This window comes from Pristis pectinata, chromosome 8, assembly GCF_009764475.1.
Source record: "Pristis pectinata isolate sPriPec2 chromosome 8, sPriPec2.1.pri, whole genome shotgun sequence".
Taxonomy (NCBI): Eukaryota; Metazoa; Chordata; class Chondrichthyes; order Rhinopristiformes; family Pristidae; genus Pristis; species Pristis pectinata.
Window position 1 is genome coordinate 40,608,379 of NC_067412.1, and position 23,808 is coordinate 40,632,186.

At 42.3% G+C, this 23,808-nt stretch overlaps 1 protein-coding gene across 4 annotated transcripts in view; it reads right to left on the reverse strand.

The window, feature by feature from the left end:
• Nucleotides 1-23,808, reverse strand: part of ints1 (integrator complex subunit 1) — a 116,565-nt gene that overhangs the window by 35,999 nt on the left and 56,758 nt on the right. For all 4 annotated transcript variants that reach the window (XM_052022403.1, XM_052022404.1, XM_052022405.1 and 1 more), the window contains exons 27-34: nucleotides 22,843-23,001; nucleotides 20,339-20,485; nucleotides 14,348-14,446; nucleotides 13,488-13,612; nucleotides 12,397-12,651; nucleotides 11,160-11,319; nucleotides 5,592-5,732; nucleotides 3,039-3,219 (exon numbers count right to left, since the gene is read on the reverse strand). In XM_052022403.1, coding sequence (XP_051878363.1) covers nucleotides 3,039-3,219; nucleotides 5,592-5,732; nucleotides 11,160-11,319; nucleotides 12,397-12,651; nucleotides 13,488-13,612; nucleotides 14,348-14,446; nucleotides 20,339-20,485; nucleotides 22,843-23,001 — 1,267 coding nt within the window. The remainder of the gene's footprint in view (nucleotides 1-3,038; nucleotides 3,220-5,591; nucleotides 5,733-11,159; nucleotides 11,320-12,396; nucleotides 12,652-13,487; nucleotides 13,613-14,347; nucleotides 14,447-20,338; nucleotides 20,486-22,842; nucleotides 23,002-23,808) is intronic.

Here is a 23,808-nt window from a genome sequence, read left to right on the forward strand (position 1 = left end):
GCTTTCTTATTTCCTTTATTACTTCTACTCTGATCTTTCTATATTTGGCCTAAATCTATTTCATGTATCACTATTCTTCTGCTTCATCTTACTCTTTTGTCGTCATTTACCAATCACTAGCTTTGTTTACCCAAGTGGGAATGCATCTAGGCTGCATCTTGTCCTTAAGGACTGTTCAACATCTGCCCATCTTTGATTTTAATTTTCTGCAGCCTTATGCATCTTCAAGGCACTTAAATAAGTCAGTCTTTCTTTCAAGCACTTTTACTTTAGATTGTTTCTTAGCCTTTCTCATTGTTGATCAAAAACTTATGACACTATGATCACTGTTACCCAATTATTCCCCAACTGACACTTGCTTCACATGATCCAACTCATTCCCCATCACCAGATTCAACAATGTTTTAGAATTCTGATTAAATTAATTTAAATTTAATTTCAAATCTAAATTAATTTTAAATTAATGATTTTGCTATGGTTTCGAAACTTATAAAATTCTCCTGAACACATTTCAGAAATTCTTCCTTTCTTTATCCTTCACACCGTTACTACTCAATCTCTATAAAGTTCCTCCATTATTACTACTCTTTAATTTCTTGCACTTTTCTATAATTTTTTTGCAAATTTGCTGCCCTATATCCTTCTCTCTCATTGGTAGCCAATGGGGACGGTGTAACTCAAGCAACAATGAATGGTGTATGGAGGAAATTATCAGTAGATTATGCATCTGACTCCTCTGGGTTTATGAACCTGAAAAATCTCTGAGAAAGTATTGTCCAATTTACAAACAAGGCTGGGTTTGATGAAGTAGCCCAAGATGACATGGAAATGTTACTGGAATCACATGGCCAAGAGCTGACCATCAATGTCCTGTTACAGACTGAGCAACAGAGATCACAAGAGGAGAAGATGCCACTGGCGTTGTACCACCATCACCACAGCAACTCATTGAGAAAAGGCTGTCAGAGGCATTCTACTTCATCAGAAAGAAGAGACCATGTCCAAAGAAAATGATTCCAATATAATGCACAGCATTAGATGTAGCCACGTTAGAAAACACCATGCTTTGCCATAAGGAGCTTTATTAGGTGTGTAAAAAAAAGTGCTGCCCAGATGTCATCGACACCTTCTGTAAGCCCCGTTCGTTGGTCATCCAGGAACAGGCACAGAATGAACTCTCACTGCCAACATCAGAAAGTCTAAGCAGCTCAGATTTAACAGCACCACTGCCGTTCAAACACCAATAACAAACTCTGCCTCCTGCTTACTCCACCTCAAGATGCAAGTCCACCATGAATTAGCAGTGGACCACTCAACCCCTCAAGCCTGGTCCACCATTCTTATATCCTTCTCTCTCATTGGTAGTCAATAGAAAACATGGGATGGTGTAACTCATGCAACAATGAAGAGAGTCTGGAGGAAGTTAATAATAGATTGTGTGCTACTGCTCTGAATGCTCCCTCACCTCCACACCCATTCATAGTAATCTTTCACCTTCTTGTTTATCAAGAATCTGCCTCAAAGATGATTCTGGTCCACCAGCTGTTGAGGAAGATGATTCAAAGGTTCACAGCCCTGTGAGCAAAAGATTTCAGCTCATCTCCGACTTAAATGGATGAGCCCTTGACAGTGACTCCCAAGTTCTAGATCCTTCTACAAGAGGATGTGTCCACCTGTCAAGCTCCTTTGGGATCTTGTATGTTTCACTTGGTCAGAATGCTGAAAGGGTACATTATGTATGCTTCTATTATCTTAGTTTGAGATTTGTTTGTTAACAAAATTACATTTTATGATTTTGTATAATTGTGTTGATGTGGTTAAAGCGTTTAGGTCTTTATGACCAAGATTCTTGAGCCTTGGAATACAAACAGAGTCTTTATATTGGAACTAATGGGAAATGTCTTCTCAATTTACAAATTTTTTTACAATACAGTATTTTCTTGAGACTAACTGCTTTGTAAGTCAAGGAATACCTGTATTCCTATAGTATCAGTGCCAATATGAATAAACCAGAGATTACCACCTTTGATATTGATCTCTTTCTTAACTCCTTCAATTCTGCATCTCAAACCCGATTCATCTTTCCACTGGAGTCAATATGAACCAGACTTTTGGTTGCTAAGTGTCACTCAAAACTTTCTACAGCTGTTCAGTTATGTATCTGACCATGCTACCATGATGGCAACATACAATCCTGGTAAAGGATTTTAAAATAAATAGATAAAGTGGAGAGGAGTTAAGCTTAAAAAGCTCTCACAATTCTGCAGCAATGACTAACACTTTTCCCTGTGATTATCCAATTTATCCAATCTACAGATGGAGCATTATCTTTTTGTGTGCACACTAAATCTGAGTTTGTGTCAATGAATTGAATCCAAAGACTAAAAATGCATGTATAGAAAACAAGGGGAGGTTAATAATTGGCAATGGGACATCATCGGTTTTATTGAAAGCTGTCTGTGCCCATCTCTTTCAGCTACTAATATGACTCCAATGCACTTCCAGCATTGGATATTTTTGCTCCCCAACCCTGAAATCATGGGCCTTGTGCTCAAAACTGGATATTCAAAAAGCTTCTCGTCTGATCTCCCTCAGATCAAAGGGCTCCCTGGAGCTGGAAAGGACAGCAGAGGAGCACCTTCATTTTAAGAGGCTTCAGATTTTTGAATCATTGTGCTAAGCCCAAGAAGCAGTGTGCTGACTTAAAGAACACACATCATTAACAGCTTATGAAGCACTTACTGGAGTCATTGAACTTAAGTGGGGACATCAGAACCTGTAATGCAAACCATTACCCTATCAGGACCCTGGATCATCATACTACTTGTGATGGTCATCACCTGACTGCTGGGTTGCTTGACATTTTAGACTGCAACACATAAAAATAAGCTCCATGTTTCCATTCCCTACAGTGACTGCTACCACCACTCAGTCCCAAAGGTTGCTCGTCGTACACCCTTAGATTAACTTGTTCTACAGATTATTTGGTCACTGTCCTCGCACCAGCCTCCCCACCAAAAATACCCCAGTGGAGCTACCTGTTGCCATCAACCTCCATCTTTACCACCGACTCTTCTCCTTCCTGATGAAGAAGTGTGGTTATCAAAGCCACTGGATCCATGGTTGTTTGCTGCGTGGCCACTTCTGGGCAGGTAGTGAGGACAAGTGTCAACAGTTCCTCCAGGTAGGGAGACCGCATCTCAATTAAACCCTTTAATACTGTGGGATTGAGAGAATTTGAGAGAAAAAAGACAAATAAAATAGGATAAAGCATAATTACTCCAGATACTTTACATTCATTGCAAAATTCTTTGACTTTATTTATAAACTTTACTTTTCTTCATTTTGGCCTTTACAGTTTTGGTTTACTATTTTACACATGAACAAACCAGCCTCCCTACACTATTAAATATTGGATATTTTTAACTTTTCCTCACATTCACACACATTATAATCTTTCCTGCACTCTCATCAAGAGCTTGCTCATTATCAAAACCGTCAGCTGAGCAACTCATCACAACTTCAGAAAACTTGCATTCTGCTTTTAGACAGATCTTTCAAATCTTTTGCTAGCTTCAGTTGTTGCATTCCATATTGCTGAGACAAGGCCACTCTTCCATATCTCCCTGTGTTAACTAGGCTCAGTGCACATCTAAACTGCGGAGAGTTATTGTGCATTCCATTAGTTATTAATGGACTCAACAGGGAAATGACAAATTTCTTTATTGAGAGAGTGATCAGAGCATGGACTCTATAACAGGAAATAGTTGAGGCAAATAGCTCAGGATTTCAAAAGCAAACTAGAGGAGCACATGGGAGAAAAGGGAACAAAAGATTTGCTGAAAGATAGAGATAAGCTTTGGGAAAACGTAAACTTCCGATGAGTTTAAACAGTAGCACCGACGAAGTGGCGCAATGGCTAAATTCAGCACTGTCCACTCCCCAGAGTTTAGAGGAGAGACTAAAAGAGAAGGATTGATAAGGTGGGGATGTTTCTGCTGGTGGGGAGTATATAAAACTAGAAGAGATGATCTCAAGGGTTTGATGACCTATGACTGACATAAGGAGGAATGTCTTCTCTCTGAAGGTTGGGAATCTTTGGAATTCTCTGCCTCAGAGAGCTATAGATACTGGGTCATTAAGTATATTCAAAGGCTGAGATAGATTTCTAGACTACAGGGCAATCAAAAGACATAGTGATCAGGCAGGAAAGTGGAATTGCAGCCAAAGATCAGATAAGCTTTGCCCTAACTGAATGGCAGAACAGGCATGAGTAGCCATGTAGTCTATTCTTTTTCATTTTTTTATGTTCTTACATATTATGTGTTTAGATTAAGATGGTCTGGGTTTTGTTTTTAAAGATGTGATGCTTTAAGAACTTGAATGGCAGCAACTCAGATTAACATTGTGCTAATGTACAGACAGTATATATAAGCACCTTTAGGAATTAATGATCAGAAAGTGATTCAATTTAGGATTATGTTCTTGGACTGGTAGTCCTGAAACAGGACTAATAATGGAGGGAAAGAAAGTTCACATCTCAACCTTGCAGTTCAAGAATTTGAATTTAATAACATTCCGTGATCAACAGAATTGACCATGAAACCCAACCTGGATCAGTCCTGCACAAGTATGATCGACTCCAAAGTAGCTTGTGAAACACACTGTAAAATGCCTACAGGTTCCGTCACTGTTGAAGGGGAGTAAGGCAGCTTCCAATACTCAACTCTCAAACAACACAACTACAATAGGCTATCCCGTCATTGTTGTCTGTGGGACCTTGCTATCTAGAACTCAGATAATCATAAAATTATATCGTACTCCAGGCCATTATGTCCATTTTGGCTAATCGCAGTTCCCAGCTCTCAGTCTATACTCCTATAAATCACAGCAGATTAGGTGGTCATCCATGTGCTCTTCAAAGATGCTGAGGGCTTCCACCATATCAATACTAACCACCATACCACCATTCTTTGGGTGAAAATAAAATCTTCCTCAACTGCCTCCCCCCACTATTCCTTCTACCTTAATTCTAATTACTAACCACCCTGCTAAGCAAAATAGCTACTTCCTGTAAACCATGTCCAGGACGCTCAAGATCATACATCTCGATTAAGTCTGCTTGTAGCCTCTCTTGTTCCTGACAACAGCTCCCGCCTAACACCCTCTCCTTGACTATAATTCTGCAACACTGGCAACTTTCTCATAGATCTCCCCTGCAATCTCTCCGGTGCCATTGTCCATCCTACAGAGTGGTGGTGACCAGAACGTACACAGAACTTTGGTTGCCGCATGTTCAATATTGCAATATTAACTACAGGTGAAAAGCACCATATTGGCTTCAAAGCACTTTAAGACATCCTGAGGCTATGAAAGTCATAAAATCACAGCATCAAATATATGACATTTCTCAAGCCTAGCTAACTTAGCAAACACAGTACCATTAAGAGTTCTACAGTGGGCAACATGTTTTCACCAGTTTTTTTTTTAAATAACTTTTCTTCTATTGACCAGAACTGGTTTATTTCCATCCAGTAACTAATTCAGAACAAAGTCAGACATGTTTGCCACATGTTGCAGTAGCTTCATACCTCTTCCCATCAACTCTGGCTCCACGGTGTATGCCTCTCCAGCTTTCAGAGCCGACCTTATTGCTTGTACCGCTGAGTCGATCAACTCCTGGTCTTGCCGATAGCTCAGCTGCTCAGCCAGGTGCCTGAAGTTAGCTCTCACTGTGGAAATACGATCCCACAATGTATTCCAAGCTGTGCAAAAAGCCTGGCAACTTAATACTATAAGGAACAAGGGGAAGTTACAAGCTGAAGTCTAACTTATGTGGTAGACAGTGCTATACACTTGCTTATCCAACCAGCTAACACCCTCACTTAGGCTGGATTTAAACAGACATAACCTAGCCATTACCCTAGAAAGGGCAAAATAAAGTAATTTGGAAAGAGGCTCTCATAAACACCAGTTGGAGTGAATTGAGAATTTCTGCAATGTACTTTGTATGTGACCCCAATTATTGGTTGGAAATAAGTCTTTACAAACTTGATATGATGGTGCTGTCATTTAAAATTATTCAATACATGTGTCACCATAGATCAGTGACCCCACAGCTGCTCTGAGGGACTCAAAAAGACAAGCAAAAATCCAATAAATGTTCAGAATACAAACATCCCAGGCATTCATTTTGAAATAGTGACCTGAAGGATCATACATTGGTTCAAATCATTCTAACTTGGCTCCTCTAGCAAGGCATTATCTGAATTTTGCAGAACAGCTCTAGAAACCATTATTTTCATATTTAAAACAACTTCTAATGAAATCCCTGGTTGGTTAATTGGGTTTAAAAAGCCACCTGATAGAATTCTGACCACAAGGGCCCAGGGAGTTTCAAGTGCATTTCCCAAGCTGTTGTGAATTAATTGATCTCAGCTGGGGCAGTAATAAGATGCTCTTAGGCTTAATATGGATCGAGGTAGGAAGGTAGGTGTTCTGGGTGGATAGATAGTTGGGGAAAGTGTGTGTTTGTGCGCATAAATGATGGAGGGGGAGAGCATGCATGTAAACATAAGAAAATAGGAGCAGGAGTAGGATATTCAGCCCTCGTGTCTGCCTTACCATTCGATATGGTTGATTTTCTCCATGTCTCACCTCCTCTTCTGTGTGAATTCCCCAAAACCTTCAGGTCCCTAAGCTCGCAAAAACTTACCTCTCCCCTCTTCAAACACCCTCAATGATCTGATTTCTGGGGTAGAGAATTCCAGAGATCCACCACCCTCAACAAGATATTCCTATGCACTTCAGTTTGAAATGAACATGCCCTGATCTTGTAACTGTGTCCCCTTTTTCAAGATTCAACCACTAGTGGAAACATCCCGACATTTATCCCATCGTGCCCCCGACAGGATCTTGTGTTTCAATAGGATCACCCCTCACTCTTCTAGACTCCAAAGAATATAGATCTAATTTCTTTAGCCGCTTGAGACAGGACAGTGCCTCATTCCAGAAACTAGCCTAATGAATCTCTTTTCAACTGCCTCCAATGCCAATATATCCTTTCTTAAATAAGGGTATGAGTACTGTGCACAGTCCTCCAGGTGTGGTTTCAAAAGTACCCTGTACAACCGTAACAATACTTCCCTACTTCTAATCTCCAACCCTGTTGCACTAAAGGCCAATTCTTATTCACTTGCTGCATCTGCCAGGTAACGTTTTGTGATTCATGCCCAAGAGCACCTAGATCCATTTGTACTTTCTCTATTTAGTTGATCGTCTACCTTCAGACTCCCTTGACTGAAGTGAACCACCTCACACTTTCCCACATTAAACTCCATTTGCTACGTTTTCCTCTACTCTCAACCTGTCTATATCCTGTTGGAGAGAACAAATATCTTCATCGCAACATGCGCTCCCACTTATTTTGTGTAATTGACAGAATATGTGTGTCCGTACCTGCATGTAAGTGAGAAAATCAAACAGAATGAGAGAGTGAGCAAAACCAACTCCTGGCCATTTACCCATTAATTCATGCGACATAACTGTGTACAGTGGAATGTCAATTGAGTGCAGGATCAAGTCTTCTTCCTTGGGGTAGGAAGGAACCAACTTTACAAGCAGATTACCCATTTTGAATCAATCCTTATTAACCTTCAGATTGTTGTTGACACTTTTCGCAAGATCACAAATGGGATGATCAAAGCTAAACAGCATACTGCGGATTCATTGCGGATACGATAGGGTCTTTCAAGAGACTGTTGGATAGGTACATGGAGCTGAGTAAAATAGAGGGCTATGGGTAAGCCTAGTAATTTCTAGGGTAGGGACATGATCGGCACAGCTTTGTGGGCTGAAGGGCCTGAATTGTGCTGTAGTTTTTTCTGTTTCTTTCTAAATCTCAAAAATTAAGCATCATTAGAAACTGATACTGATCCATATGCAACACAACCTTGATAGGCATACTGTATGCGAATTCTTAATCTAAATATGGCAGATCGTATTGGAATCACTGACAATGAATGTTCAGAAAACTGGAACTTCTTGATAAAAGACTGGTGCAAAGTGTAGAGGGTTACAGGATGTAATGTAGCTAGAAAGGTACAAAGACAGGCAAGCTGAAAGATGATTAATTAGTTGAGCCTAATGACTAACATGCTCTTCTTTGACAAAATGTTGTCTTCTGCCATGTGGAAATGTTTATTTAATGCTCAATAAAAAATTGTTTTGCCTTTTGAGTTCAGAACCTTCAGTGCCGTCAGTTGTGACTCAGAGCTGCATTTTCACCTGAGTGAGGGAGTTTTAATTTGAGCACAAAATCTGGGCCAAGACTCCCGGTTCAGTACTGAGGGAGTGCTGCATGGCTGGAGATGAGAACTTAAAACAAGCCTTATCCATTTTCTTTGACGGAATTAAAAGATACCATGGCACTATTTCGAAGAAGAGCAGGTATATTTTCACAGATTCCTCAGTAATATTTACCCCTAAACCAACACCAAAAAACATTGTCACATTGTTTGTGGGAGTTTGGTATGTGTGAATTCGTGTTGTATTTCCTATATTACTGTACTGACTACACTTCAAAAGTACATAATTGGCTGTAGAGTGTTTTGGGTCAACCTGGAGTGATTAAAAGCCCTGTAGGAGGGCAAGTCTTATGTAGTCAACCTCTGTCTAATCTCACACAAACATGAACCAAGTCTTTGAGAAGAAAGATTTGAGTGAAATTAAGTAACTTTTTAAGAAATACACTCCTTGATACTTGTGTCCAAGAGCCTTGCATTTAAAAGACTGAACGAGCACACTGGGCTGTTAGCACGGATTCATTATGATGAGAAATGGAAAAATATGGCAGGTAGTAAACCAGTTGTAAAAGAGGGGTCCATGTGTTTGTAACAGCAGTGTGATAAGAATGCAGCATCTGACTCATCATGACCAGTAACACCAATTGTCAAATTTCCCCTTCAGTTATACTAAACATTATGTCATTTTACATATGAGGCTGATAGAAAGAAAGAGTTAGCAGGCAGAGTCCAGCAGACTGCTTAAGGAGATACTGGACAGTAAGCTCATTTCACTTTAATTCTCCAGGGATTTGTTGGTGGTGGTGGGGGTGGGGGGGGGGGGGGGGAGAGAAAGGGGCAGGGGAGGTTGGAGAAGGAAGGATGATGGAAACCTCTCATTAAATCATTCCCATCTCCCTCAATAATCTGGGTCACTGTACTTCAGGGCAGCAGGGAGAGCAGTCTTCTCTTAGGTTTACTAGGAGATATGTGAAGAATTTCTGTTTTTAATGATCCCCCTATCCAGAGAGGACAAGGTACTGGACAGCACAGAAGATATCACCCATTTCTCATTCCTCAGATGGGCATAAAAGAAACTGTGGTCAATATTATGCAGAAAAGGTGGGGAACTCTTTCCAGTGTTCTGGCTGGTATTTATCAATCAACCAACATTACTAAGAGATACATTATATTTCATAGAATCATACAGCATGGAAACAGGGTATTCGTCCCAACTCGTCTCCACCAATCAGTGTGTAACCCCATCACCCAGCACTTGGTCCATATTTGACATAGAATAGACAATGCCAGAAATGGCTCTGCAGAATACTTCCATTCAATCCACAAGTATGATCCAGAGCATTCAATGGCCCGTCACTAATTCCCCAACCTACTCTTTCTCTGCCCTATATTGTTCTCACAAAACTCAATCCAAGTTCAAAAAACATCATCTAGCTAGGCACATTAGTCTTCAGAATGCAGAGTACACAATATTTTTAAAAAGCCTCTGTCCCTTAAATTTACAAGATTTTTTTAAAATCATGGTAATATCAAAATTTTATTCATCTTCTATTTATAGCTCCGTCACACTGACTTTTAGTTCTTTACCAATACCCCATCACCCTTTCTCATCATACTACATCATGCCTTTTGTGATTCAATCTCTCCAGCCCATTACTCTGTCACAGTCCTGTATGTCCTCCTCTCCTTCCCCCTTTCAGATTTGATGAAAGATCATCAACTCAAAACACCGAAACCTGGTTACTCTCTCCACCGATGCTGCCAGACCTGCTAAGTATTTCCAGCATTTTCTGTTCTTATTTCAGATTTCCAGCATTGGGATATTTGCCTTTGGTATTTGTGTTCAAATTGGCCTCTGTTTTCTACTTTACAATTGTGACAGTACATCAGCAGTACTTCTTTTTCTGCAAGAGCTTTGGGATGTATTGAAGACAAGGTTGAAAGCTGAGTCAAGGCAGGTGAAGTATTCCTTGAGCAAAAAACAAACTGGTGGAGGAACTCAGCAGATCAGGCAGCATCTGTGCAGGGAAATGGACAGTCGACATTTCAGGTCAAGAGCCCTGATTGGGACTGAAAGATATAGGAGAGATAGCCAGTATAAAGAGGTGAGGGGAAGGGGTGGAGCAAGAGCTGGCAAGCAATAGTGGATCCAGGTGAGGAGGGGTGATAGGCAGATGGAGGAGGAAAAAGTGGAGAAAGCAACAGAGGCTGGGAGGTGAAAGGTGGAGACAACAAAGGGCTGTAGATTATGGAATCAGATAGGAAAGGAAGGTGAAGCATGGAACTAAATAAGGGAGGTGGGGTGGGCAGAGGGGAACTGTGGGGGGAGGGGACCCACTGGGAAGAGTGTGTGGGTGATGGGCACATGGAGTGGGTGGAGGAGGGGCAAGAAAAGCAGGGTGATAGGGGTTTTTGGGGGGGGGGGCATGAGGAACTGAGTAGATCAGGAGAGAGAAAAGGGACAGAGGAGGAAGCAGGTTACCTGAAAGTGGAGAATTCATGCCATCGGGTTACAGACTACCCAGGCAGAATATGAGGTGCTGCTCCTCTAGTTTGCGTTTAACCTCACCCTGGCAGTGGAGGTGACTGAGGACAGACAGGTCAGTGTGGGAACAGGGCGGGGAATTAAAATGGTGAACAAATGGGAGCTCCAGATGGCAACGATGGACGGAGCGCAGGGGCTTGGCAAAGCAGTTCAGTCTGCATTTAGTCTCACCGATGTCATAGACAAGGTTGGAAGAGATGCACGTGAATCTCTGCCTCATCTGGAAGAGCTGTTTAGGGCCCTGGACCAGCTTTAATGCTTTTTGCTAATGGAGTGCATTGTTGGCCAGTCACATGTAATTGATACAGTACCGTCACCCGTCCTGTGCTTCAGTGAGCACTGAGCAGCCAGGGATTTCAACAGCGCTTGAAGAGGACCATCTTCTGCCGCCGAATTCTCCAACCACGTGCGTAGCTGCATCACAACGTTGTAGAACAGGGACACAGCAACAGAGTCTTGGGACCTGCTTTTCTGTGGATCCAACAAAACAAACTTTCTATCTCTGCAAAATACACATTACACCTCTGATTTATCTATACAATGACATACGTGCCTGGTAATAAAAGGAGGAAAAGCGCAGGTCTAGATTGGTAAACCCAATGCCCATACTCTCATCAGTAAACATTCACAGGTAGAATCTGGATAGTGCAGCACTGAGTTCATCAGGAAGCTCCAGATATCAAAAGCCAGAACACACTTGATGGTCAGAGGGAGGCTGCACAAAGTAGGTACTGGAGGACAATGGTATTCACAGGACTGAATCCCAGGGTAAACTGGAGGCTGACTGGAGGGTCAGAATGGTGTTCAAACTATTACAATTGAAGTATACAATTCAGAAGTAACTCAGAGACGCATGAGACAGCAGATGATGGAATCTGGAGCAACAAACAATTGCTGGAAGAACTCAGCAGGTTGAGCAGCATCTGTGGGAGGAAAGGAACTGTTAACCTTTCTGGTCGAAACCCTGACCTGAAACGTCAACAATTCCTTTCCTCCCACAGATGCTGCTCAACCTGCTGAGTTCTTCCAGCAGACTGTAGCTCAAAAATAACTTGCCTTCCCTTTTCCCTGCTAAAGGGGTTTCAACCGGAAACATTAGCTGTGTTTCTTCACAGATGCTGCCTGAACTGCTGAGTACTTCCAGTAGTTTTGGCTTTTATTATCTTTCCCTCCCAATCCTTTAGCCTAGAATCCCAATTATAGTCAGTGGAGTCTCAGATCCCACGCCAGGTCTGATATGCACAGGACATAAGCAGTGATTACCCAAGAGAATGTTGGGGAATACCAGCAAGACTGAGCTCGGCCACATGGAGTCCAGATGTCAGTCAGGATGTCTCAGACTACCACACTTGATAATAAATGCAAGGAAGTCTGAGACTTACTAAGGTTTAAATGGCTGAACTACAGGCTCCAGCCAACAAGATATGCCCTAATATCCCTTTTGCACCCTGACATAAATGTCAATGTGGATAAATGCTCACTGCATGCACATTCACGTTTTCACACTCAGACTATTACAGTCAGCCACCAACACATTCACAACCATACCTGATACTGATAAAGTTGTCTCATTAAAGGGCAAGAGATGACATAATTCCTCTGCATGGACAAGACAAAGGCCCTGCTGTGTGGGGAGTTCAGCAGCGCAGAGATAGCTTGGAGCAGTCGGATGGCAATTCCAGTCTCCTCGGCCTTCCCCTGGCGGGCACGACTCAATTCCTGAGCCAGTGTGTGCTGCAACATCAACGAGACTGAGCGACTGTTTGTGTTCTTCCACCTTGGGTCAGGATTCATGGGGAAAAGCTGCAAGGGAAAAATTCACGATTATGATACTTAACATCCAGGAAAAGAACCAGCAATCAACTCAACATGACAGACAGAGCACTGTAACAAGACTCTTCATCCTTCCCTCTCCTGGAGCTACTGTAAGATTGAGAGCTGGCAAAGTTGTACATGGATATTTAATATTGAACCACAGTCTAGGGTCCTTCCCCTACTGGATGTTAAGGGGCTGAGGCCAGCAGGAAAGCCCCTCAAACAATGGAAGAGTGTATCACCTCGGGGGACCAGATGAGTGACAATGGTGCTATGTACAAAAAAGATGTACTCATACTACTATGTATAGAACCAGCAACACTAAATGCATAGACCAAATGACACGAAGAATGTGAAGAACTTTGCACTGTGTTCTTCTTTTGTTTAATTTTTTATTATGAATAACATTTATTTTTGAAATATAAAAAAAGTTAATATTCCTGCAAGAGCCCTTTTAACAAACTTTCATACGTGCACCTTCTTTCACGCCTCTTCTCAAACATCCTGAAGGTTGAACATATTATAGGATCTATTTAAATGTATCTTGCTGTTGATGAGATTAGCAGGAAAAACCAGCTCGTCCATTAATCTTGCCACGTGATAGTGGGAGGAACAGGATTAAAGAGCATTCAATATCCCAGAAGAGGCAAAAAGAAAAACAGACGAAAGGATAGCCAGGGCCAATAAGGGAGAAAAAGGCTCTGGTCTCACTGAACTCCTTAGGCAATTGAAAGCTGTACAGGTCACGTGGTCAGTGAAAGTATGTTAGGTTTGGCATTACTGTTGTACCGTATGTGAAGGGCAAACATTTTCCTTGTCTGTACCTGAAGAAAGAGCCCAGCCAAATCTTCATCTGGCCCAATTACAGGAATCTGCATTGGCCCCCTGATTCGGATGGGACACTGCGGTGCTGTATTGCTTGAGCTTTGCCTGTTGAGATCTACATTTTCTAGGATTACAAGAAATCTATGTTTTAACAGCTATAAAAATGCAGTCATTTCAAATCACTTGCAAGAAAAAGAACAGTTTAATGCTAAAACAAGGAGAGATAAGATTTTCACTAGCTGCATAGGCTGATAAATACACAGGTTTAATCCCCATTCTATGTGGAATTCAGTGAACATAGCTGGGCTCTCCAAAGGACTCTGGATAATGGGTTCGTGATCATGTCCATTGAGACCCTAGTCACTCCCCACAGAGTGCATCCAGGTCACAGTCCATTGAGCCCCAATATCCAACTCCACACCTGTCGCTACACACCAAGCTCTCACCACTTCCCTCCAGACATTATACAGTGAGCCACAACCCCACACCCACTAGAGTCGCCCAATGAGTCACGATTTCCCCACTGGTCACCGTCTAATAGTCTATCTGGAGTCATGACCCATTAACAAATTCCTCCCCGACCTGTGGTGGCTTCCCAATGTTACCCTGCACCTCTCCACACCCGGCTACACACCACTCTCTTCCACCCTCGTCCCTAGTCATGGTCCCCCGAGCCCTCTTGATTACTCTTCCCTCCATATTTAACCTGACCAAGACTGGGATTAATGCAACCCCAGATCATTGCAGGGCAAGAAAATGCAGCGAGATGCATGAAGCAGAAGGAATCCTCTAAAGCAAACCACTAACAAGACTTTGATAGTGAATAAAATGTAGAAAAACTCAAGACTGCTTGTGGTACCTCTGTTTGGAGGCAGGGAGGTAGTGAGCAGTGTGTGGAAGGTGTGGCCACCAGTAGCTCCCCTCTCATGTTGCACTTCCACCAGGTGGGCCATGTAATCTGCAGTGAGAAAGTAAAGAGTTAGGACATACTTGCAAAATCCACACAAATCCACTGCAAGAAATGTATGGTGACTCAACAGTTTATGTGAATCATTATATCTAGGGGAGTCAGGGAGCACAGAAATAGACCCTTCAGCTCACCATATCCGTCTATACTAAGCAACACACAAAACACTGGAGGAATTTAGTGGGTCAGGCAGCATCTATGGAGGGAAATGGACAGTCAATGTTTCGGGTCAAGACCCTTCATCTGGACTGGATCGAAACGTTGACTGTTCACTTCCTTCCATAGATGCTGCCTGACCATCTGAGATCCTCCAGCTTTATGTGGGCTGCTCCAGATTCCAGCATCTGCACTCTCTTGTGTCTCCATCTATACTAATCCTTACTAATCCTATTTTCCAGCACCTGGCCCATTGCCTTCTATGCCTTGACAATTCAAATGTTTGTCGAGATACTTCTTAAATATTATGAGTCTATGCCTCCGTCACCCATTCAGGTAGTGTACTCCAGATTCCAACAACCCTCCAGATAAAAAAATTCCTCAGATCCCTCTAAACCTCTTACCCCTTACTTTTAAACCTGGCCTTCTGATTTTAAACACCTTTTCAAAAGGGAAAAGTTCCTTACTATCCACCCTATCTACGCCCCTCATAATTTTGCCTACTTCTATCATGACCCATACAACCATAGAACAATACAGCACAATACAGGCCCTTCGGCCCACCATGTTGTGCCGACCTTTAAACCACACCTAAGACTATCTAACCCCTTTCTCCCACATACCCCCCTATTTTAAATTCCTCCATATGCTTATCTAACAATCTCTTGAACTTGACCAACGTATCTGCCTCCACCACTACCCTAGGCAGTGCATTCCATGCACTCTTTTATTGAGCATTGGTGCCCTGGGAAAGAGGTGCTGGCTGTCTACTCTATCTATTCCTCTTAATATGTTGTATACCTCTATCAAGTCTCCTCTCATCCTCCTTTTCTTCAAAGAGTAAAGCCCTAGCTCCCTTAGTCTCTCCTTATAATCCATACTCTCCAAAAAAAATCTAAAAACCAATACCATCTTTGCTGGTGTCATCATCGTTGATTAACTGGATTCTGACAACTTGCACTCATTTCTCAGTCACACTTTATTTTACTTGTGTACAAGGAGACCAGTCCTGCCCTGTCACCAAACCCACCCCGCCCCGCCTCCTCCACTCCAAGAAAATAAACCCAGCCCATCCAGTCTCTCCTTATAATTGGAGTGTTTCATCCCAGGCAAAACCCTGGCACTGGAGAGAGTGCAGAGGAGATTCACCAGGATATTGCCTGGACTGGAGGACTTTAGGTAACCTGATAGAAGTATAAAAGATTATGAGAGGCACAGATAGTTAAAACATTTTCGCTTGGCAGGGGTATCAAAAACAAGGGGGCAGAGGTTTAAGGTGGGAGGCAGGAGTTTTAAAGGAGATCTGAGGAGCAAGTTCCTACTGCACCCCCCCCCCCCCCCACACACACAAAAAAAGTGGTTGATATTTGGTACTTGCTGCCATAGGAGATGGTGGAATCAGATACAATTACTACATTTAAGAAGCATTTAGATGGACACTTAATTAGGCAAGGCATAAAATGATACAGTCCTAATGCAGGCAAATGGGATTAGTGCAGCTGAGCAAAAAAAATTCAGCATGGACATGGTGGGCTGCAAAGGGCCCGTTTCTGTTCTGTACTCTGTGACTCTAACCTCCTCTGCACAGTCAAGTGTAATCACATCATTCCTGTAGTGTGGTGATCAGAACTGAACACAGTACTCTAGCTCTGTTTTATAACTGTGTACCATAATCTCTCTGCTGTTATATTTTATGCCCTGGTTAATGAAGACAAGCATCTCATAGGTCTTCTTAACCATCTTATCTACCTGTGCTGCCACCTTCTGGGATCCTACCAAGGTCCGTCTGTTCCTCAGTATTCTCTAAGACTACTATTCATTGTATCGGTCCTACTCTCATTAGTCCTCCCAACATGCATCACTTCACACTTATCAAGATTAAATTCCATCTTCCATTACTCCAACCATCTTATCAACTGGTCAATATCACCCTGTAGCCTAAGACTACCCTCCTTATTATCAACAGCACCACCAATTTTTGTGCTGTCTTTGAACTTACTATTCATATCTCTGACATTTACATCCAAATCGTTACTATATATAACAACCAGTAAGGGTCCCCAGCTCTGATCCTTGTGGTACCCCACTGATCACAGGTTTCCAATCACAAAAACTCTTCTTCATCTTCCTCTGCCTCCTATTACTGAGCTAACTTTGGATCCAATTTAGCATACGCATGACTCTATGCTATGAGTATAAAACAGTCTAGCACTCATTTGATATGTTAAGTTTGTCATTCACTGGGTGATTTGACTTCATTCCACCCCTTTGCAGATTAACAATTTCCTTCCAAGACACAGACCGCTTGCTGGATGAAGAGAGGTTGGTGTTTTGGAAGAAATGTGCTACAGCTGATGTACAGTACTTTTGAAATGTAGTTCCTGCTGTAATGTAGAAAACATAGCAGCAGAGCAAGATCTCACAGGTTGCTTTTAAATAATGAACAGGCAATTTATTTGAGACGTTGACTGAGGGATAAATATTGACCAAGGCACACAGAAAATTCCGATAATGTTTTGAATAAAGCCACAGGATCTTTTATGACTTTCCGAAGGGAAGGATAGGGCAGCAGAAAGACAGCAAATCAAAGTATGCAGCAGCGCCTCTGTAAAAGACTGAATATTCAAGTCTCTGAGGTGAAACTACTATACTAGAGGTGGATGTGATACCCACTGAGCCACATAACACCAGCTCACAAATGTTCCCTTCTAATGGACAATGAGCAGCAAGGGCTTAAAACGCTGACTGATTTACAACTCTCTAGCCCAAGATGATGAGGCCAAGGTAGCATCCAGACTATCATGAGATCAGTTGGCTCAGATTCACTGTTTATTGGACTTGGGACTTTCCTGCTCTGAAGGACAAAGTACCTCATTGAATAAACTGACATCAGTTGCAGAAGTCCAACCTCCATCCTGGGAAGAGATTACCAGGCAGATACACAAGAGGAAGGACATGGTTAAAATAGAGAGGTTGCAGATAAGATTCACAAGGATGCTGCCTGGACTGGAAGGCTTGAGTTACCAGGAGAAAATGGACAGACTGGGTGTTTTCCCTGGAGCAAATGAAGAGGTGATATGATAGAAATTATGAGGGGCACAGACAGGGTAGATAGCTAGTATCTATTTCCCATAGTAGGGTTGTCTAAAACTAATGGACATTGGTTTAAGGTGAGAGGGAGGAGGTTTAAAGGGGATCTGAGGGGTAAATTTTTCCACACAGAGTAGTTGGTATCTGGAATGAGCTGATAAAGGAGGTGGTGGAGGCAGGAACAGTAACAACGTTTAAGAGGCATCTAGACAGGCACTTGAATGAGCAGGACATAGAGGGATGTGGAATTAATGCAGCAAATTAGATTAGTGCAGATAGGTGTGCTGGTTGGCATAGACACAATGGGCCAAAGGGCCTGCTTCTATGCTAGACAGAGCACATCAAGGATGTTCTCAAAGCTTTCTTGAAGTGCACGTCCCCACCGACTTGTGGAATCTGTAGCCCATAACCCTTGAAAGTGGGGAAGGAACATTCGGGATGGTATTGAGAACCTAGAGGGCCTGCATCAGGGAGATAGAGAAGACCTGCACAGCAGCGGAAGGAACCACCACCTCACAAACTAACCATCCACCCAACCCGTCAGCTACCACCTGCTCCAGCTGTGGAAGAGTCTACGGTTCCACCATTAGCCTCATCAGTTACCTCAGAACCCAGAGAACCAGAGTGGAAACAAGTCATCCTTAATTGTGAGGGACTGCTCAAGACAAGTGCAGATTTAAAACAATTGTTAAAATGTCTAGAGGGGAGGCAAGACTACACTTTGCAGTAAATTGTTACGATATGTGAATACACATCTAAAGGGATGGTGGAAGGAGATTCAATAATAACCTTCAAATAGCTGAGGTGGAACAACCTGTGGTGCAGTGGGGGAAACAAATGGCCAAGTGGGACTGACAGGATAAATGGTTCAATGAGCTAGCACAGGCATGATGAGTCAAATGGCCTCCCCCATGCCATGTGATTCTATAATGAGGAGATGGGGATGGGGCACAGAGCTCATATCCTTCATTGCCCTCACTCTTTAAGCCTGCAGTGTCAGAGAAGAAAAAGATTCAAAACCTAGAAACCTGGCTGCCTTGGTTTCATTGAATTTTATAAATTTACACAAATTCAAATAAAAAGGTTTTCTTATTTTTATAACATTATTATTATTTTTGAAATCACCAGACTAACACAAATCTATTGTCAACAACAAAAAAAAATTGGCAAATTCACTCCCTTGAAAACTAGGCGCCTTGTATGAAATACAGTCTGAAAATTAGAACAAACGTAAATAAATAAAACAAATGCAAGTCACTTAACGCCGGATAAACAGTGAACATTGCCTCTGGGTATCGATGCAAACAATCAGCACTGCAAGACCAGAAATAATAGCATGTTAAATAATCAGGAATTAAAAAAATATAATTCATGTTTCAATATCATAAAGAACACCGCAATAAATTTGTAATTTTCCACTTCTGAATCATTCATCCTTCATTTTTAATTACCATCCATTATTTTGAATTAGAACATTGCAATCATCCACTCCCCTGTGTAGTCTGCTTATTACAACTATCCATTCAGTAACTCCATCTAATTTAATCACAATGACTGTGCTAGATACAGCAGATGGTCCAAGATGGATTACTGAGGGGCCCGTGCAATCCCCGGCTAATTCTGGCCTGATATGTGGAAAGTGGGGCGAACAACAGCCAATTCACAACAAGCACCATTTGAAATGCAGTCTCCTAACCTCAGCAAGTTGAGGGTCTATAATCAGCGCAGCCTCTTAAAGCAAAGCAGAAGGGTGAGTTAATAACAAACGCAGCCAGAATCACTGCTCTCAGCCTCTGTTGGGTGAACCCTGGTGGATAAATACCTCTGTTGTCATCAGGAGAGATAACATCAGATCAAGGCTCAGTAAACAGTGTTCTCACCTTAGCCAGAAGGTCACAGGTTCAAGTCCTACGCCCTATATGAGTCTAAAACCCAGGCCAATCCTCTGGTGTAGTACTGAGGGAGTGCTTCACTCCTGGGAAGTTGAGCCATTACACCAAGGCCTCATTTGCCCTCTCAGGCAGGCAATGATCTCACAGCCACCACTTGAAAAGGAATGTTGACCCAGCAAATGTTTATGCTTCAACCAACATCACATAAACAAACTACCAATAACTCATAGTTGTTTGTCACAGCCTGCAATGTGTAAAACAGCTGCTGTGTTTCATGGTGATTCACTGGGTGCAAAATTCCGAGGTCATGGTACCAGTACGCCATTTCCTGAAAAGCAAACAACTTCAGAAGCTGGAAATCTGAAATTAAAATGCTGCGAATACACAGCAGGTTAAGCAGCATGTTTGGTTCACTGCAACTGAAAGCATGCTTTTTTAAAAAAAAATTTCCTCATCCTGATGAAAGGTCATCAACCTGAAACATTGACTGTTTCTACAGATGCTGCCTGACCTGTGAGTATTTCCAGCATTTTCTGAAGTTATTTTTCGGTCTGGATTTCCTCTAATGGCCAAATAATGCCTGTAATTAATTCTTCAAACTCATATAAAAGGTTTGCTGTAGTGTTGATGACATGTGCGGAACTTGCCCAGTCTGCCCATACCCCCCCACCCCTCCCAAGTATGCTTCCAGAACAGAAGGCAGAATCAAAAGCTTCTCATCCATTATTGTTATTAAAACACCTACTTTTATCCATTATGTTCTGTTCGAGTGTCTGAGGATCGTGGGACACAGCCTGGTCCAGGTACTGCAGGAGCTTGCTCATGCTGGAGACTGGGATTCCAAAGGACTGGACAAATAGGATCAGCTGCTGGGGCTCCAAATCTTGGAGAGCTGCAAGAGAGTAAAGGAAATGAGAATGAAGAATTAGTTACCTTGCACACAGCTCAGAGCCGAGTGCAAACTGTTCCCACTACAGTTCCTGATCCTGCTAGACGATGAAAATAACTGGATCGAAATTTCTTCAGCTCCAATTTAAGATTTTCCTCACCTCAAAAAGGCAGATTGCAACTCCCTTGTCTTCTCATCCCACTCTTACACAATCCAACGTCTTTAAAACACAAGCGTACCACACCTACTGCTCGATTTATCCACAGTTTTTACTCGTTCATTCCACCATTGGTGGAGTCGAGCAATACAGACTTAGACCCACCTCCCCGGTTCCACAATTAAAAAATAAACACCTGGAAGGGATTACAAGATTGCAATTTAATTCACGAAGTACAGATGACACCATAAACCCTGGCAGTGAACCTCAAGTAGTTTATTAGAACTGTCAACTTAACACCAAGGCTTGAAATCACTCCAGGACATCTAATTATACAAGTAATCAACTTCAGAGAGTGGCTTTATTCAGCTTTTATTGAGCATCAGTTTCTGTCAGCAAGCTCTACATTGCTGACTTGCAGAGATGCTCAGACTCAGGATTAATGACTGAGACTGGAGAGCAACAGAAATACACCATTTTCTAAGCCTTTTCCAACAAATAAACCAAGACAATGTTCAAGGACAGTATTCTGAAAGTATATTGACAGCATACCTGTCACAGTTCCCTGGTCACTTGGTGGGTACATGCAGTGGTGCTTGTCAAATGACTACTAAGACCAAGAGGACCCCAAGTACAAGTCTTCATTATGAGATACTGATCCTAACAAGGGTAACCCTTGGGCCTCTACCATGAAGGGGGAGTGCGGTGCCCAGATGTTTTGGTTTAGAGGGCCATTTTCATTTCATAAAAGATGACTGTGGGTTGAAGTGGTTGTCAGCATATCTACGATTCACTGGGTATACACTGAGATGTCATCTATCATACAGAGGCTCATTTTACATCTCTTGCACAAAATTTAGTCCGCTTATAAGAGGGCTATGGATGGCACAGGCTTCAATCACTGAAGTGAATCCCAACAGGAGGGCTAAGACTAACTCGATGTTTGTTATAGATCTCTGCCACTCTGAAAGCAGATCCTGCTCCCAGCTTCCTCCAGGTAGGTAATTTCATTGACTTTGTTACTGATCACCATCTCACAACATCTACAGGCTGTCTCATGGTAATGAACGGGTTCCGTTTTTACAGATGTCCACAAGACCAAAAGTTGGAAAACACACAAAAAACACTCGATATGGTAACCACACCTCCACAGTATTGTAATGAATGGCAGCAAAAGCACACTAGACTGATAAGAAAGAACAATTATTAGTAGTGGAGAAAGAAAACTAGTTCTGCCCTTTGCAGGAATGAAAGTATATACATACATCAGACTTTTGAATTTAGTAATATTATGGGAGCTTATTCCTATGTATGGATGTCCATAAGTCAGGCATTCTTAACCTGGGGCCGGCCTGTACTCCCTCACAACTGATGCCCCCTGTCCACCCCGCCATTCATCTGTCTGACCCATTCCATCATTTCCTCTAACCCCCTGTCCCCATCATCCGGCCGAGAGGTCTTTTTCTACCATGTCTCTAGGCTGCAGCTCAGGCAACTTTGGTTTAACATATCTGAACTAAGAAAGAAAAATCAGTAGCCAGGATTACCATATTTTGAGGACTGAATGGCTCAAAACCCTTCCAACTTAAATGCCCTTTTGGAAAGAACAATGTACAGTATATTGGACATCAAAGACTGGACTCTGCTGCAGTCCCTCATGAGGTCAGAAAGGTACTTCAGACTCACATGGGAAATAAATGGGGACGAGCCAATGTACTACAAGGCAGTCAGTGTCTAACTTCTTTCTAAGCAGCAACAGCTCGACAATCTCTAAGAATGTAGCCTTCTGTAGAAAAAGGTATTAAAAAATTCTAAATGTCAAGCATGGAGTTAAATACAATAATTAAACACAATAATCTCATATTGTGATGCCATTCATAAAAAGACTCAAGCTTCAGTTTCCTGGCTTCCAATGTCAATGAGATTAACTGAATCACGACCACATATGTCACTGCAAGGCGTCTATCGCTCTCTAAATCAGCTCATTCCCACCCTCGTGTTCAAATCCATGGCCCCATCGCTCCATGTCTCTGTAGCCTCTTCCACTTGACCAGGAGACTCTTTTCATTAGCCTGTACGGAATTTGAAGCAGAAATTCAGTCCTAACTCATTAGCCAGGAAGGATCATTTTGCTTTGTGAAATATAGAGAACGGCGTCAACTTGGAAAAGAGCAATAGGCCCAAGTAAAAAAAAATTACTTACCTGCATCTACCAATCGAGATACTTCTGAGCGAATCATCCTGAGTTTCAGCCAGTCAGGGAGAAGCAGTGCTTCTTCTGAAGTGTCGACTAGGAATGCCGTGGGGAGTGGCTTCTTGTCAGGGAACCACACATCAAGAAGGTGGTAGAAATCACTTTCACCTGAAAACCACAATTCGAGCACCATTACATACCAACAACATTTGTAGCATTTTTTTTAAATGGGAGATTTCAGGAAGATCTATCAAGGAAACACTCACACTCAGGCATACAAGGCTGAGGAGCAACTTGGTACAATGAGCTGAAATACATTGTTGTTGGCATTAAAGTTCAATGTTGCATAGAGTTCATCTACTGTCTGCATAGTGAGAGCCAGCAGCTATACAGATAGTATCAGCAAGGCACACCCTCTCATACTCAGACAAAACACTTTTTCTACATCTGCTTGGCTGGATGAATTTATTCTTAGGACATGGCAAGACCAGCACTTATGGCCACTTGTTAATTAAACTTGAGATGGTGGACGACCTTCATAAACTACTTAAGTCCACGTGCTGAAACAACTCAGTATTGTTCGGGAGTTCCAAGATTTGGACCAAGCAATAATGATGGGTCGATGATGTAATGTCAAGGCAGGATGATGTAATGTCAAGGCAGGATGATGTGGAACTTGGACAGAAACTTGCAGGTAGTAATGTCCTCATGTGCTCGTCACCCTTGTCCTTCTCAGTAGTAAAGTTGTAGGTTTAGAGGATGTCGTCAAAGAAGCACTGACAAGTTGCTGCAATACATCTTATAAAAGCTACACATTGCAGTCAGAGGGCTTCAATAATGGTGGGGGGTGGGGGGAGTAAATATTTTAATCTGGTGGGTGGTTGTCTCAATGAAGCAATCACCTTATCCTGGAGACCAAAGCATATGGCATAGGCAACACAAAGGGGATTCACGTAGTGCAAAGCTGCAAGTGGC